This window comes from Acomys minous, assembly GCF_964271855.1.
Source record: "Acomys minous genome assembly, chromosome: 6".
In the NCBI taxonomy this organism is placed as follows: Eukaryota; Metazoa; Chordata; class Mammalia; order Rodentia; family Muridae; genus Acomys; species Acomys minous.
The window spans coordinates 98980192-98997068 of NC_140487.1; the positions used below are offsets into that span (position 1 = coordinate 98980192).

Here is a 16877-nt window from a genome sequence, read left to right on the forward strand (position 1 = left end):
GGTGTGTACAGAGTGCATCCGCTGGACAAGAGGATGGCCCAACAGCACAGAAAACCAGAAAGGAACGGCAGGAGATTTCATTATGGTAATTGCAATAGCCCACAACTCGAAACTTATGGAGTCAGTTTTTTTTTTTTCTGGAATTTTCCATTTGGTGTTTTGGGCTGTGATTGGTTGCAGGTAACAGGAGTTACAGAAATTAAAGCCACACATAAGGATGGGCTTCTGGAAAGTTCTAGCACAAAGTAACCTTTCAACAGAGTAGTCTATCGTTAAGAGTCCAAGTAAAGCCCTCAGATTCATGTCCCTATAATTCTAAAACAAAGCACTTTCGTCGTCATCCTCCCGCTCAAGTCTTCCACTACTCCACGGAGTCTCTGGTACCAGCTCCTACATTTTATAGGCTGGGAGGTCCAGGGTGAGAAAGGGGATGCTTGGGGTCATACGAGGGGCCCTAGAAACAGCCACACTCCATTTTAGGTTTTCAGCATCCCATGCTTCTCCCCGCTTTCTTGCACAGAGGGTTATAGTTAACTGTAGCAAAGCACCCTTGCCTGCTACTCCAGGGTCTGGGAAGGGAACTGAGGCTTTTAAGCACCTTCATGAGTCACCAACCAAAGGTGCCAGGGGTGTATCTTCTCTCTGGCACGCACCATGGAGTCCCTGGCCCTGTGCTACAGCCGCAGAGAGGAGACATACCAAGCTGCTAGGAGAATGGGACCGTGGGCAAACTGGCTTAAGAGGAAATGAGATGGCTGGCTCATAAGGAAGACGGAGGTCCCACTGGTTTCCCCTTAATGTGCTTGCTTTGGGAGGTGCTAAGAGCAGTCCCCAAAGCCAGACCTTTACTGGTGGCAGGCCTGTCCCCATCCCCCAATCTATCTATACCTCTATTTTTGTATCTTGGACAGAAAGCCTGCCTCTTCACCGCGGCTCTTTAGGTTCGGCAATCCCATTTAACCAATCCCCACACGTCCCGCCCCTACTTTTGATAGATCCCTTAAAGTCCCTCCTCCGCACGTGGCCCAGCCCAGGGATCTCTGCACCCCTTTCGCCCCGAGTTTGGCGTTAGAGAGCTCTTTTCCACCACCTTGGGTTATGAGCTCTCAGACACCAGTACATCCCCGGCGGCTGGGCGGGCTTGTGAGGAGACCCCCAAGTGCGGAAAGGAGGTGTTTTTGCCTCCCTGAAACCTTCCAGACCCGCTCAGTGTAAACCGCCTCCGGTTTGTGTCAACATCCGAGGCCGGAGACTGGCGGCGGCTGGGAACCGACTCCATCTAAGAGACGGGAATGCGGGAGGGTGGGGAATGGAGCGGCCCTTGGGGATAGAGACGTAGACGACTTTCTGTAGGAGAACCAACGAGTCTTTTGGAGGGTCCTCGAGAAATAAGGATAGAGACGGATAAGAGTTTCTGAATTTAGGCTGTAGGGGTGGTTGACTGGAGCCCACGCCCTCATGCATCTAGGTAGAGGGTACCTCCACATCCACCCAGTTCTTGCTGCATCCGCGCTCCTCTGCTTCATGGCGAGAGGGGAGTAGGTGGGTGGGGGCACTGATGCAAAGGTGCGAGTTTTTGACCACCCCATCTTTTCCCACCTCCCACCCTGCCACTCCGCAGCTCCTCGTTGACCCCTTTCAGTTTCGGGCGGGCCACAGACGGGGTCGCATCTTATGAATCACCCCTTCTACCCCCACCCCCGCTGGGGCCCAGGAAGAGAAGGCTTAGAGATTCTACTGTGGTTCTTCTGTTCCCATAGCAACCGTGCGGTTGTTTTTGCGAATCCACTTTAATCATCGGTACTTTTCGCTCCAAACTGTAACCCAGGCTCTGAGCCTCAGGGTTGAGGGACAGATGGGGGTACAGCCTTCTACAATCCTGGCGACTCAGGGAAGGTCAGCGCGGACAGGCGGGCGGGGCGCGCTCTTGTAGTGGCCCAGACTCACAGGCCACCCCATCCCCACCTGAAACCCCGCCTGTCACTCGGTGCCAGCTGAACCAATCGATATGCAAGGTTCCTGAGAGGGGGCGGCCCTTATGCAAATCGTGTCGTCTTCGAGAAGCGCATAGTGATACAAGAGCTGGGGAGGAGGCTCCGACGCGGACCTTACAGAGCCCAGCGTCCGCCTGCTAGCCTGCGTACTCCCCGCGGCCGCCCAGGCTCGGAGCCATCCAACGACTCGGCGAGCGGCCTCAGGTAATGCGGATAGGGCTGGGCCCTCGGAGCAACCCGTTGGGGCGGAGGCCTTGAGCCTCTCCTCCTCCGCGTTCCCCTCCCATCCTCATTTGCTCTGATCCATCTTCCTGACCCTGGGTCTGTCATAGGTGGACAGCTATCTGGAGAGCCCGCCTTGGGGCAAGGGACTTTCACTTCAAGCCCGGTCCCCAATTCAAGGAAGGAGGTACGGTTACCTTCTTACCCCCCAGCTCAGGTAAGAACAACCTTTGCTCTGTCCCCAGTGCAAACACACACACACACACACACACACACACACACACACACACACCTGGAGGTGTGCTGTCGCTGATGCTGGTTCCAGTGACACTACTTCCTCTGGAGACGATGGCTTACCAAGTCCCCTCGAAAGCCTCATGGAAACCCGTACCTGGAGGTAGCCCACACCCATAACAACAGCTTTCCTGTCATTCACTCATCAGGGTCCTGCTCCCAAAGAGACCTCCATAGCAAAGACAGCCTCTGATCACACTATTTCTGTCCCTTATGCTGACAGCTCACAGCATACCTAGGGGAAAAGGATGAAGACACCTCCAACTCCACCCCGTGTCCTACTCCAGGCACTTTCAGCAGCTCCCCTCTAGTAGCCCCCAAGCTAGACAGAGACCCCATATTCTGCCTCTTTTATCAAGTCTGGAGAATGAACCAGGGATGCTCCCCCCAGGAGACGACCCTATAGCTCCAATCTCTTTGCCTCATCACCCCTCACACCCAAATGTACTGAGTCCTTCCTTTGTAATTGGTTCTACTCTGCCCTTTTTGTGCCCACTTGCTCCCTCTTTTGGCTTCCTGTTTGTAGAGATGAGGCCAAAGATCCACGCGGACTCATTGTCTCCTCTCCCTAAGTCTGAATATGGAAGCAGAGTCTGGTCTTTGCCTCTGTCGCTGCTTGACTTTAGTCACGTCTTTTCCCTCTCAGATTCTTCAGGGGATGAGGAAAACAGCAAGGCAGAGGGTGGTTAGATGAAATGTTCTTGTTCAACCTTTGAACTCTGGCATATTCTGGCTCCACAGGTGATTATAGAAAAACAAAGTCCTGTGAAAACCATTAGGGTGTTTCTCAGAGGAGATCTGAGAAGCCCCAGCCATCACTGTAAGAACATCTTTTTTACTCTGGCCTAGGTACAGGCGAGTCCCTCCTACACATCGTAGGCTCATTCGCCTTAGGGGACTTTTCGGGACCATGAGAAGACCCTGACATGAAAGCTCCAGATTGGAGGTGGCCGTCACAGCTCACCTTGCATGTGTCACTTTTGCCTCTTACTATGAAGGGGGAGGAACAAGACCTGGGTGTTACTGCCATTGCTGCTACTAAAGAAGAGCAAAGGGAGGAGAGGGAAAGAGAAAATCTCCTGACCAGGGAGCTGTTGTCACCATGGCAACCGCCTCAGCACCAGCTCCTCTGAAGCTAGGCGGGGGTGTGGGATTATTGCCTCCTTCAGTCCCTCCTACCTTCACTACCACCTCTCCACTTGAACCCTAACCCTGAACCCTCTAGAAAAAACCTATTAAGCATGGAGGGGCAGAGGTTTTGAGTACCTTCTAAACCGACGACAGCCTTCTAGAAGCCACTGGTCCAACAGGACACGCCCCCGGCTAGGCTCTGGTCTTTGCTTTGCAGCTGATGGGCTCCAGTTGACCTTGGGTGAACCTTTCCTTTCCCTGACTCTGGCTTCCATTGTCTCTGAAGTAGGCTTGATAGGAGATCACAGATATAAACAAAACAGTGCGACATAGTACCAAGAGGAAGGGACATTGCTCTCCTCTCATAATCTAAGTGACAGTCACTGAGCATGATTGCATCCTAGACCCTGCCTTCAAGTTTCTGCAGGGTGCTCATGTGCAGGCACAGAGAGAAAGCTTCCAGAAGACAGATTTAAAAACAATAGGAAAAACTGGGCATGGTGGCACACGCCTTTAATCCCAGCATTAGGGAGGCAGAGGCAGGCGGATCTCTGTGAGTTCGAGGCCAGCCTGGTCTACAAAGTGAGTCCAGGACAGCCAAGACTACACAGAGAAACCCTGTCTCGAAAAACAAACAAACCAAAGGAAAAAAGGCACCCCTTTCCTTGTGTAAGATGCCCAGAAATAGTATAAGTCCTGTGGGAAAGGGGCGGGGGGGTGGGTGGGGGGAGGAAGCTTACTGTTGGGCAGAAAGACGTGGGGACTCTTCCTGTTTCAGACAATACACCGGCCTCCCTTGGAGTCCCAGCTCATTAGCTAAGGGCCAGGGGGTGGTATCTGTGTGAGGGTTCCACACCATAGCCTCACAAGGTCCGCCTGTAACCACAGTGCTGAGCCCCCCACACTGCTGCCTGACCACTGCCCGTCTTGAGAGGGCTGATTGTAAAGAAGGCTCCAACGAAGGAATGAAGGTGGCCTGTGGCTTGCGGAAGGCTCCCTCCTGCCCAGAGAAGGGAGAAAAGCAGAGAAGCTATTTAAGCACATAAGTGAGGTGGGATCTAGCTGAGAGACGCCTGGCTCAGGCAGAGTGCGTGTGGTGATGGGTAGAGCCGGGGAGGCTGAAGATGAACAAGTGGGCAGCCTGAAACAAAATTCTAGGTGATTTTTTAGTTTCCGAGGGTCTAGTCATGACTGTGTGAATGGCTATCTCTACCCTAACCTTGAGATGAGATTCTAGAAGATCCTGGAGTTTCGGAGGGTCACCAATGCCCTACGTCATAACTAGGGGAAATCATCCCTTGGAATAGAGGTGTTGACAGAGGGCCCTTCCTGTGGTGCAGGTAAACCCTGTGAGCATGGGCCACCACAAGCCCCGACGGCAAGCCGGACCTGAAGAAAAGGGAGAAATCTGAAACAGACCATAGAGTCTTTTCCCTTCTCCTTAAACCCCAGGGAAAAGAGAGAGGGGGTGGGGAGGAGAAAAATAGTTGTTCAGGTTGAAGGCAAGTCTGGCTGAGGCTGAGGTGCTTGTGGGGCAACCCACTAGGATGGACATAGTTTCTGCCCATCATAGACTATGGGCTGCAGCTCAGGCAAACATGATCCCACAGAGACCTCAGGATCAGAGCTGTTTTTCCCAAAAGGCATATAGGGGTGGAGAAGGTCTATGCTGAGAAAGAACAGCCACAATGTAGAGAGGATGGCTCAAGCAGGTGGTGTAGATTCAGCCTGGATGCTCACTGGAACCCCTCCCCCGACTGCCACTCCCACCCAACCCACTGCTCGCTTGCTCTCGCGCTCCCTCTGTCTCTCTCTGTCTCTCTGTCTCTCTGTCTCTCTGTCTCTCTCTCTGTCTGTCTGTCTGTCTCTCTCTCTCTCTCTCTCTCTCTCTGTCTCTCTCTCTGTCTGTCTCTCTGTCTCTCTCTCTCTCTCTCTCTCTCTCTCTCTCTCCTCTCTCTCTCCTCTCTCTCAATTTTGTCTTGTTTTTGCTAAAGTAAGGGGGGAGGGGCGATCTCAAAGAGTACTGCCTATTTTGCCTTTCTGACAATCTTAAGAAAAATGAGGGGATGTTTTCTGGTCCTCACTGGGTCTAGGGCCAAGTAAGGGCAAGGCGTAGGTAAGGGCACTGAAGACAGAAGGTGAGGAAGGTAGCGCAGGAGTGAAAAGAAAGGGAGCAGAAGGTGAGGACCACACAGATACCATGATACATAGAGATGCGTGTGCTCTGACAGATTTGCAGCCTCATACATTGACACACTCCTACACACAGACCCAGCCCCTCATGCAGACACTCAGGCACAGCCTACAAGAGCCACGGGAAAAGGTTCTGCCTCCCCCGTTAGACACCTTTGCTTCCTTACGTATGCCTTGAGCTTACACAGTCTTTGGGGGAGGGAGCAGCTGAGGATGGACCCTCACTTTTTGAGACAGGGTTTCTCTGTGTAGCCTTGGCTGTCCTGGACACTCTTTGTAGACCAGGCTGGCCTCGAACTCACAGTGATCCGCCCGCCTCTGCCTCCCGAGTGCTAGGATTAAAGGCATGCGCCACCACGCCCGGCTCTGTCCTTATTATTTGTAATGATGTGTATTTCTGCCTGTGGACACGTACACATGAGTGCAGGTGCCCTTGGAGGCCAGGGATGTCAGATGCCCCGGAGCTGGAGCAAGACATGGTTGTGAGCCACTTGACATGGGTGCCTAAAACCGAGCTTGGGTCCTCTGAAAGAGCAGCAAGTGTTCTTAACCACTGAGCCATCTTTGCAGCTCCACCTTCAGGTCATCTTATACATTGCAGCCAAAGGAAATTTTCAAAAATGTCTGGATTTCCAGGCTTGGCATGTTGTAAGCATCCCATGTCATGGGACGAATGTTAGCTTTGCAAACCCTTGCTTTAACGCCTCCCGGTTGGCATGGGTTGAAGGCCCTCAGTAGGCAGTCGTCTATCTCTAGAAACTTCTTCTGAGCTTCTGAGCTTGTCTTAGCTTTATCTTTGTGTCAAGCCCCGCCCCTCAACAACTGCTCAGGAGTGAAGGGGTTAATGAAAAGCAAAGTGTAATCAGGGCCATCAGTGCTCCAGGCTAGGACTTGTATTTGTACACGGGAAGGAAGGAGAGATGCTTCCTGTGTGGGGCTCCCAGGAAGGCCTGGAGGAAAAACTTGGGAAATGGTTCCTGGGGGACATTGATAGGAGGGGAGCCTACCCAGGAGGGAGGGTGCTGAGTAACGGACAGCCCTTACTAGCAGGAAGTTGAGGCTTTATGATGAAAGATGGGGAAGGCCGGGATGCAGATTGGGTTGTACTCCGCCACAAGTCACTAGGGGATCAGCTGCCACCTGGAAAGGCTGTTCATGTCCTTACAGGAGAGATCTGCTCTGAGGTACAGGGTGTTGTTGTGAGAGGAGAGAAAGTCCTGTTGTGGGCGGAGAAAGACCACCCCCCCACCCCACCCCCCAGTGAAATAGGCTCTCTATGAGAAAGGGTGAGTTGAAGGCTGAACACGTCGCAGGAAGGTGGGGCTTGCTGAAGTGGGTGGCCGTGGAAGTGAGGGGCCCCCCGTTGTGGAAGGAGGGATACTGGCTTTCAGAAGAAAGGCTCCCTATGGGATGTGGAATGTGAGGAAGGGTCCCCAGTCGGGCGAAGAGTGGAGAGTCACCTCGCCTAGGTGAAGTCCTAGCCTGGGCCACGTTGAGGGAGATCTCGATGTTCCAGGCCCACCATGGGGAAGAACAACAGCAAACTGGCCCCCGAGGTGCTGGAAGACCTGGTCCAGAACACGGAGTTCAGCGAGCACGAGCTAAAGCAGTGGTATAAGGGTTTCCTGAAGGACTGCCCCAGCGGCATCCTCAACCTGGAAGAGTTTCAGCAACTCTACATCAAGGTGCAGGGTGTGGCGTGGTGTGGCAGGGTAGGCGGGGAGGGGGGGGGGATGGGTACTGGGGACCTGAAAGCTGCCGGAAACTCAGCAGGTTGTAGTAGGCAGGGAGAGTGGGTTGTCACTGCGCCTCAATAACCCGCACCCCTGCCACAGTTCTTCCCTTACGGAGACGCCTCCAAGTTTGCGCAGCATGCTTTCCGCACATTCGACAAGAACGGTGACGGCACCATCGACTTCCGGGAGTTCATCTGCGCCCTGTCTGTAACCTCCCGGGGCAGCTTCGAGCAGAAGCTCAACTGGGCCTTTGAAATGTACGACCTGGACGGCGACGGGCGCATCACTCGCCTGGAGATGCTGGAGATCATCGAGGTGAGGCAGGGCCAGGTTGGGGTATCCAATGTCCTTGAGCCTCCGGAGTTCCCTCGCTGCTCCCCAACATTCCCCCATCACAGTTCTTCAGGCCCCTTTGGTAAAGTTTAACCTGCGGTGATACCCCATTTTCCCAGATGAACAAAAGGTAGCATGTGGCAGCCAGCGATGAATCAAATCTAGGGTAGCCAAGCTAATTCATTTGGCTTTTCCAAAAAATAAGTACTGAGGTCTGGAGAGATGGCTCAGCATGTTACAGTGCTTGCTGCCAAGTCTCACTCCCCAAGTTTGACTCTGGGACCCCAATGGTAGGGAAGAACCAATTCCTACTTGTCCTCTGACCTCCAACAGGTCATGGTCCTTGATCTGGTGCATGCATGCATACACACACACACACACACACACACACACACACACACACACACACGTCTTCCCTCCCCTCAGGTGTGAATGGGTTAATGAAAAGCAAAGTGTAATCAGGGCCATCACTGCTCCTGGCTAGGACTTGTATTTGTACACTGGAAGGAAGGAGAGATGCTTCCTCACACGCCAGGCAGTGAATGGTATGGAAAAATTAAGCAAAAGGAAGGGAGAGTAGTGGAGGGAGATGGGGAGGGGCTGATTCTGAAGTCTGCAGCGTGAACCACTCATGCAGGTGCAGTGGTGTGGGAAGGGCTCACAGTGTGGTAGGAGGCCAAGGCAACAGTGAAGATGTGAGGGGAGAAGAGGATGATGGGAAAGTGGTCTGAGGGAGCCGGGAGTCCCAGCAGTGGCTCAGGCTAGGGTGGAGGCCTTGAACGTAATCTGAGTTTGGTGATGAGAGTATAGGGGAGCCAGGGGAGGGCAGCAGAGGCGGAGGGAGCAGTGAAGAGATTCCACAGAAACCCAGTCAGGAGCTGGCGGAGGCTGCCTTCGCACCTGAATAGTCGAAATGGTAGAAAGCAAGTCGACACAGGGTCTGTTACAGAGTTAGGGTTGACGTGTTTTGCTGAAGGACTGGGGTGTATGTGTGGGGAGGAAGGGAGAGAACTCAGCACGGTGACACCCGCCTGTAATCCCAGGACTCAGGAAGCTAAGGCAGAAGGATGAGTTCCCAGCCAGCCTGGGCTACGGACGAAATGTCAAGTCAAAGAGTGACAAAGGGTTTTGTCTGTTTGTTTGGTTTGGTTTTTTGTTTGAGACAGGGTTTCTCTGTGCGTAGCCTTGGCTGTCCCCGGACTCCCTTGTAGACCAGGCTAGCCGCCAACTCACAGGGATCTACCTGCTTCTGCCTCCCGAGTGCTGGCTTTTGTTTATTTTTAAGTCTGGCAGAATGAAGCCTTTACTTGTTGCTACCGGGAAGTCCAGAGACACAACAGGTGGGGAGTGTGTTAAAGAGTTGTGTTTGGGGCACGATTTCATTTAAGGTGCTCATTAGGTAGACAGCCTTTTTTGTTGTTATTTTTGTCTTTTTATTTTATTTTATTTTTGGTTTTTCAAGACAGGGCTTCTTTGTGTATCCTTAGCTGTCCTGGACTTGCTTTGTAGACCAGGCTGGCCTCGAACTCACAGAGATCCACCTGCCTCTGCGTCTGGAGTGCTGGGATTAAAGGCATGTGCCACCGTGCTCGGCTCTGTTATTTTGTTTTAAATTTTCATTTATTTAGTTTGTTTGGTTTTTAGAGACAAGGTTTCTCTGTGTAGCCCTGGCTATCCTGGACTCTCTTTGTAGACCAGGCTGGCCTTGGGTTCACAGAAACTCGCCTGCCTCTGCCTCGCTGAGTGCTGGGATTACAGGTGTGCACCACCATGCCTGACTTGATTTAAATATTGATGGGGTGTGATAGTGCATGCCTTTAGTCCCAGCACTCAGTAGGCAGAGGCATGTAGATCCCCGTGAATTCAAAGCCGGCATGTTGTACATAGTGAGTTCAAAGCTAGCCTTGTCTCCACAACAAGTTCTAGATCACTTAGAGTTACATGATTTGTGTGTGCATGTGTGCGTGCGTGTGTGTGTGTGTGTGTGTGTGTGTGTGTGTGTGTGTGTGTTGTTCGTACATGATGGGGAGGGGTGCATTATCACAGTGTACATGTGAGAACAGCTTTGTGGAGTTCTTTCCTTCCGTCGTAGTGTGGGTTCAAATTCAGGTCATTAGGCCTGCAGCCCTAAAAAGCCAGTCCTAAAGGCCACATGTCTCCTTCGAGTGTCTCGCCCTCCTCCCCACCCCCTCGAGCCTCTCAGCCCACCCCCCAGATCCCTTTTATTCATCCTCAGCCCTCCCTGCCAGCTGGGCGCTCACGCCTCCATCTTTATTCCGTCAGGCTATCTATAAGATGGTGGGCACCGTGATCATGATGCGCATGAACCAGGACGGGCTCACACCCCAGCAGCGCGTGGACAAGATCTTCAAGAAGATGGACCAGGATAAAGACGACCAGATCACACTGGAGGAGTTCAAGGAGGCAGCCAAGAGCGACCCGTCCATTGTGTTGCTGCTACAGTGTGACATGCAGAAGTAGAGGCTGGTGAGGGGCGGGGCCCCTGGCCAGGACAGGCATGGCACCTCCCAACGTGATGTCCTCTCTGCTGGCCCATCCCCAGGGGGAGGGGCATTCCAGCCTCACTCTCTAGCTCACCCTCTCCTCTGCCCAAGCCTTTCTCTTCGAAGTCGAGTTCCGTGAGGGACCACCTCATCCTGCAGAAGAGACAGGTCTCCTCAAGGAGCCTGTCCTCAGATAGCCTGTCACTAGCTCCGCCTCTAGCTTAGGACTAGACCCAACATCCTTTGGGCTTAGGAGAGTTGGCTTTTGACCCGAAAGGCGAGGTTAAGGAGGGGCTGAGGACTTTCTTTGCAATCCTGTTGTTCCCAGGGTGATGCCTAAGTAAACAGTGTGGTCCCACAGGCCCCCCAGTCAGAGAGGGCCAAGCTGGGTCCATCCTTTCCAGATTCCTTGAGAGGTGGTCTCTGCTCTGCCCCTTTGACCCTACCTGGCTCCTGTGGGCCCCCCCGGCCTTTAGAATGTTCACTGGGTCCTTTCTTCAGCTAATGTGTGTTGAGCACTCGTTCAATGCCAGGCACCTTCAGGTGCTAAGAATATGGTTGTTTACAAAAGCACATCCCATGCCCTCTGGAAGTTCACAGGGTAATGAGACGATTTCCAAGGGTTTCGGTCTCAGACAGGGATGTGGAACACAACTGAGACAAGGCTGCAAGGCAGCTGGCAAGTTGTCAGAACTGGTGTGTCCTCCAGTTAGCTACAGTAAGAAGGAGCAGAAAGCCTGTGGAGGTTGGCGTGCCACATGGGCGGAAGTTTTAAGAAAAATAAAAATTTATGTAATATTTATTTTTTTAGTGCCCTTTCAAAGAGCTAAAAGATCACTTTATTAGACTATTAAAACATACTCTATATTAACTTGGTTTCTTATAAAAAATGATTTAAACGAATACACAAAAGATAATGTTCAAGGGGGAAAACATTTAGGCAGAAGGGGTGGGCTACCACCAGACTCGGAGAAGCTGCTCTCTCACCACCAGCAGCTCCTGCTGCTTCTGCTACTTCCTTTTATTACCCTTTTTAAAAATTCCACAAGTGACTTTCTGTCGCACACTTTGGGTGCTGGCATCAGAGATGAAAAGGAAGCTTACCAGGAACATGAGCAGTTCAAACCCCGCTTCTCAGGAGCTTGTTTCTGAGTTTGGGTTGGTTCCAGGGATTGGCTCATTCCTTCACAGTCTCAGATGGAAGGAGCTAGAAGAAAAGGATCGTCCGGGCCACTATTCAGGCTCCTGGGCTGCATTTATGGACCAAATGCCTAAAAATGTGCTGGGCATACTCCATATGAAAGGCTTTCCCTAACCCCTCCATCCTAGTTCTGCCGGGTAGTTAAATTCGTCACCTTCCGAGCTCACCAGCTTTGCTTTCTGATTTTCAGGGTCTGTGAGTTAACTATTTTGCCGCATGCCTTCCAGAAAAATCCATCTCCGTTCCTCCAGTTCTTCACTTTACTTCCACCTGCGCTTGTGATCAGAAGTTAGCGGTGATGCGCAGTGACAGTTGGCTTCCTCTCGAACTGCTGTGAAAACAGTCTAGTGCAGAGATGCTGTCAGCCAGGGTGGGAGTAGAGAGTGCTTGTGAAGCCAGTCGGGGGCGTGTGGTGGCGGAGGTTGCCCTGCAGGAGACATGCTATTTGCCTCTTACTTCCAAGTGCTCACCTCCACGCTGGTAGAAATTTTTGGAGATTCAGACCTGTGGTCCAGAATTTTGTCAGACCTTCCCTTCTTGTGGCACTCGGACGTAGCAGGCCACCTTCTTTCTGTCCTGCCTGCTCAGGTCATGTGGTGAGGCTGAGGGATTCATAGCCTCAAGTGATACTAGCAGGTGTTTATCTAGTGGTGCTCCATGGGGGATTTTCCATAGCACTCACGAGCTGCCTGTTAAAAGTATGTCTTGTGCTGTCATCAGCACCCTAGATGCATAAATGCTCAGCAGCTTAGCTCAGCTGGGACCAGACTCTGCTGGCGAAAAACTTTGCCTCTCCTCTCCCTGCAGATGTTTAATCTGTCCTAACTCACAATGACACTTAATCTCTTGGCTTTCAAAGGCATCTCATCTTGTCTCCATAGCGCAGTGAGATAGGGGTTTTCGGTACCTTTGGCCAGGCTTGGCAGCCAAGGTTAAGGGTTGAGGGTGGGGAGGTCTCTTGCGTGAGAGTAAGCAGTCAGGAGACTCATGATGCCAAGACTTGAACGTAGGGCTGTCTGTAAAAGACTCTCCTCTGCCCCATTCACTTCCGTGTCTGGTTTGTCCAGATGTTGACCACAGGACAAATTGACTTTTGCCTTTCAGAAGCTTCCTGTCAAGAAGTTTCTGAGGCTATGGTCTTCCAGAAAGGAGGAGGAGCGTGAGGTCTCTCCATTTTCAAGCATCTCCTTTTCTGCTTCTGGGCTGCTCCTTCACGGACCAGTGCGGTTCTTGGGGTGCTGCTAACTGAATCCTGGAAGCACCTTGCATTGTCTTCCCCACGATTTTCCTTCTTAAGAGAATTTGCGTCTGTTCTTCCAAAGCTGGCAGGCAAGTTCTCCACCCATGAGACTGGTCACTCCAGGCTTCTGGCCATCCACTCATGGCCAATGTTTGCTACTTAGGCCAAGGGTGTCCGGACAGGCCCCAAACTGGCTCTGCCCTCTTGCTGATGGGAGGAGCCACAGGCAGGTTAGGTCCTGCTCCCACATTATCTCGGGCATCTAGAGCTTGGTGTGCCCAGAAGATGGCGTGGTGGAGCGCCCATCCCTGCCTTGAGAAGAGAGTTAGGTCTTCCGTCTCTCCTCCAGCTTGAGAAACACTCACCACAGAGCACAAGGTGAGCAGAGCTCTGTGTGTGACTTGCACAGACATGGAAATGCACAGGCAGCTAGAACACTGCTGAATCAAGGTCTCCTTTGAGGTTCCGTATCCTCTTAACAAAAGTTCTGTGGCTCTGGTAGCTCCAGGTTCAGCCTCCTTGTGCCTGCTAGCCTCACTCATCCATTCTGGCTAAGCGATGAGCCCCCTCTTTCTCACCCCCTGAAAATCATCAGCGTAGGCCACTTCGGGTGCCCACTGCAGTCTATGCAGCTGTGTCATTACTGACATACCTTTAAAATTAGGAGAAAACCAAGCTCATTGGCAAAGACACTGGTTCTTTTCTGCCCTGGCAATGGCAGAGCCTCAGAATCCATTTTACACAGGAGGTCGTGGGAGCAAGGGAAGAAAAGGAGATCGCAAGTTGAGCTTCCTAGACAGGGCAGTAAGCTGACACTGTAAATATTTTTACGCAAAAGTTTATTAAGGCAAAAATGATTTCCTGAAGATCCACCCTGGGTGAGGCTTTCTGTTGACTTTAGAAACCATCTTGGGGTTAAGAATACATTTCTTACATAGCTCCTTCATTGTTCCTAAAGAAAATAATTCACATGCTCAATTTAAAAGCCTCAGAAAAACATGGGATTTTTTTTTTCTTCCCCTAGACTTTTCAGGGTTTTCTCTTCTTAGCGTTGTCAGAGCATGGGGTAGGACGGGGCCTCTCAGGATGCTTGGGGCCCTCTGCTTGGTGGAGGCTGGCCAGGTCCAAGGTCTTCTAAGCAGTGAGGAAGCCTAGGGAAGTGGAGTGAATCCCAACTCGCTACGAGCACCCCGGTGTAGCCCCGCCCCCTCCAGGCATTTGCTGCTTTTAGTGTGTGCTCACAGCAACCGTCTTCACTGATCAATCCTGTGCCATGTGCTGTGTGTTTTTCCCACTGACAATGAATAAAAGGTGTGACTGTGCAAGGTCTCCTGTTTTTCCCTAAGCTGGGCTGGGTGGGGCTAGGGTGGGGCAAAGGAAACGAAGCCAGGGGAGGTCACAGAGCAACGCTGGAACCTCATTGGGGCCAAGCTAGATTTTTGGTCTGGCAGGGACTCTAGTCACACAGCATAGGGACCCACTTAAGCTACTTAAAAAAAAAAAAAGCATCACAAAGGAACCCAGGTCCAGACAATTCAGGACATGTGGGACAGGCCGGGGATATAGCTCCCTTGGTAGAGTATTTGCTCAGTATGCACAAAAGGAGGGGGCGATCTTGCACACTGCATAAAATGGATGTGGTGGCACATGCCCATAATCCGAGTAATTGGGAGGAAGAGGCAGGAGGAAGGGTCAGGAGTTCTAGGTCATTCTAGGCTATAGTAGTGAGTTCAAGCCCAGCCTGGCATACACGAGTCCTTTTCTAAAAATAAAAATATCTAAAAAAGAAAAAAAGCTTGGGTATGGAGAGGTGGCTCAGCGGTTAAGAACACTTGGATGTTCTTCCAGAGGTCCTGAGTTCGGTTTCTATAATGGAATCTGATGCCCTCTTCTCTCTGGTGCTCTCTGCTGTCCATGTAGGCATACTTGTAAATAGAGCACTCACATATATAAAATAAATAAATAACAAATAAATAAATCTTAAAAAAAAAAAAAAGGAGAAAGGTCTGACAACCGGGCCCCTCTCTATTTCAAGCCTGTGGTCATGGACTCTGAGTCTCTGGGTAATGGTTGCTTTGTGATTTGTTTGTTAAGGCAGGGTCCCACTGTGTAGCTCAGGCTAGCCTTCCTCTCCTAATCCTCTAGCCTCCTGAATGCTGAGATTATAGGGAGTGTTCCACCATGCCTAGAAGGGTGCTGATGGCAGGCGACACTGGTAGAAGACATCCCCAGATTCCGTGAGCGGGAAAGTAACTGATGGAAACAGTTGCAGAAACAGAGCGGAAAAGTAACAGATGCAATGATCTGTATGTTGTTTCTGTGCGAATCAAGAAAAGTCTTTCCTCTGAGCAGAAGTAAGCATTCAGCTAACCAGCGAACAGTGCCTTGGATTCATTCGAGAAATATGGCGAGGTGTGGTGATGCACACCTTTAATCCCAGCACCCAGGAGGCAGAGGTAGACAGATCTGTGTGAGTTAAGAGAGCAACTTGGTGCTCATAGTGAGCTCATTAGTGAGACTCCGGTGAGACAGAGACAGAGACAGACAACAGAGAAAGACAGAGACAAACAGACAAGGGAGAGACACAGCTGGGCGTGGTGGCGCATGCCTTTAATCCCAGCACTCGGGAGGCAGAGGCAGGCAGATCGCTAAATAGCCAAGGATACACAGAGAAACCCTGTCTCGAAAAAACAAACAACAACAAAAAACCAGAGAGGGAGAGGGAGAGAGAGAGAGAGAGAGAGAGAGAGAGAGAGAGAGAGAGAGAGAGAGAGAAACACTACCACCACCCCTTTACACTAAGAAAGCTGCGTCACTGGTGTGCTCAGCTTAACAAGTAGAGCACATAGGATGGATTTCAGGCCTCACCCGCCCTGCTGGTCAGAATCATGGTGATATAAACCTGTTCCACCATACACAGGATCCCAGCGTAATCTCCGAGACTCAGATGTGGTAGGAGCAACATGGAGGAAGTAGTGAAAGGCTCTTTCCAGAATGTCCCCTCAACAAGCCAGAGGGGCTGAGGGGGCAACGGCAGGTGGAGGTGCTGGCTTCCTTCTGAGACGCTCCACTGCTTTCTACAAGGGTTTCCTCAAGGACGTCTGGAGAAGGCAGTCTTCCTGGCAGGAAGTAATTAGGATGGAGGAAGGCGGCTGACCTGCCTCAGGGTAGCCGTGAACTACAGGAGGCGGCTCAGCTGCCTGAAGTTGCCGCTCCCAGTAGAAGCCACACTGCAGGGATAGGAAGCCCCGTCCCCTAGCTGCCTGGAGATGTAAAAGGTCGGGCGGCCTTCTTGTCAACTCCCTCACATAATCTCTTCCCAAGCAGGTAGATACACCTCACTTGCTTTCCACCTCACCTACCTGGTTTTGCGAGACAGGGTTTCTCTGTGTACCCCTGGCTGTCCTGGACTCACTTTGTAGGCCAGGCTGGCCTCGAACTCACAGCGATCTGCTTGCCTCTGCCTCCAGAGTGCTGGGATTAAAGGCGTGCGCCACCACTGCCCAGCATGCAGGGTGACCTTTTAAAAGCACAGCTCTTCAAGGGCGCTTCTCCTGCGTTATGACCTGTTGCTAAATATCCCTCAAGGCCCTGCATGATCTGGCACCCAGTGACCTCAGAAGCTCACATCTTAAGCTCACATTTTCCTCCTGCACCCTGCTGTGGAGCCACCCTGAATCCCTTCCCTAGGATCTCTCAGGCCCATGCACTCTAATAGGCCAAAGGCCACTGGTTCCCCTCAGCCCTTGTTTGGATCTTTGTGAAGACTCACAGTGCCCCAACAACAGTGCCTCACGGTTACACAGTCCGTCAAGTGATCGACCCTTCCTGCGTGGCTCCCGGGAAGCTAGGCGAGGCACAGTTCAGTCTCTCTCATGATTTGGATGGGAAGTAGGGACCTAGGTGAAGAAAGTACATCACTAGGGGAGCATCCTTGTGGATATAGTGTCCTTACTCACCTTCCCTGCCCCTCTGGTCCACATGAGGAGTGCTCCCCCTCCTAGGACACCCTGCCTCTTGCTGGAACCA

General features: G+C 51.8%; 1 protein-coding gene across 2 annotated transcripts; it reads left to right on the forward strand.

Annotated features, from left to right (window-relative positions):
* Positions 1-1789: 1789 nt before the first annotated feature.
* HPCAL4 (hippocalcin like 4) lies at positions 1790-14173 on the forward strand. Of its 2 annotated transcripts, XM_084787152.1 has the most exons (5): positions 1790-2198; positions 2327-2433; positions 7351-7519; positions 7670-7885; positions 10187-14173. In XM_084787152.1, the coding sequence occupies exons 3-5, from the start codon at positions 7358-7360 to the stop codon at positions 10382-10384; spliced, it is 576 nt and encodes a 191-aa protein (XP_084643278.1). In that variant the 5' UTR covers positions 1790-2198; positions 2327-2433; positions 7351-7357; the 3' UTR covers positions 10385-14173. The 2 variants fall into 2 exon arrangements, with proteins under 2 accessions (XP_084643278.1, XP_084643279.1); XM_084787153.1 differs by lacking the exon at positions 2327-2433.
* Positions 14174-16877: the final 2704 nt, after the last annotated feature.

What these genes read in the sequence shown, in the direction of transcription:
- HPCAL4 (XM_084787152.1), top strand. Translation starts at nt 7,358, where the DNA reads ATGGGGAAGAACAACAGCAAACTGGCCCCCGAGGTGCTGGAAGACCTG. An exon ending in TTCAGCAACTCTACATCAAG is followed by an intron (nt 7,520 to 7,669) that starts GTGCAGGGTGTG and finishes CCCCTGCCACAG; the next exon opens with TTCTTCCCTTACGGAGACGC. An exon ending in AGATGCTGGAGATCATCGAG is followed by an intron (nt 7,886 to 10,186) that starts GTGAGGCAGGGC and finishes TTATTCCGTCAG; the next exon opens with GCTATCTATAAGATGGTGGG.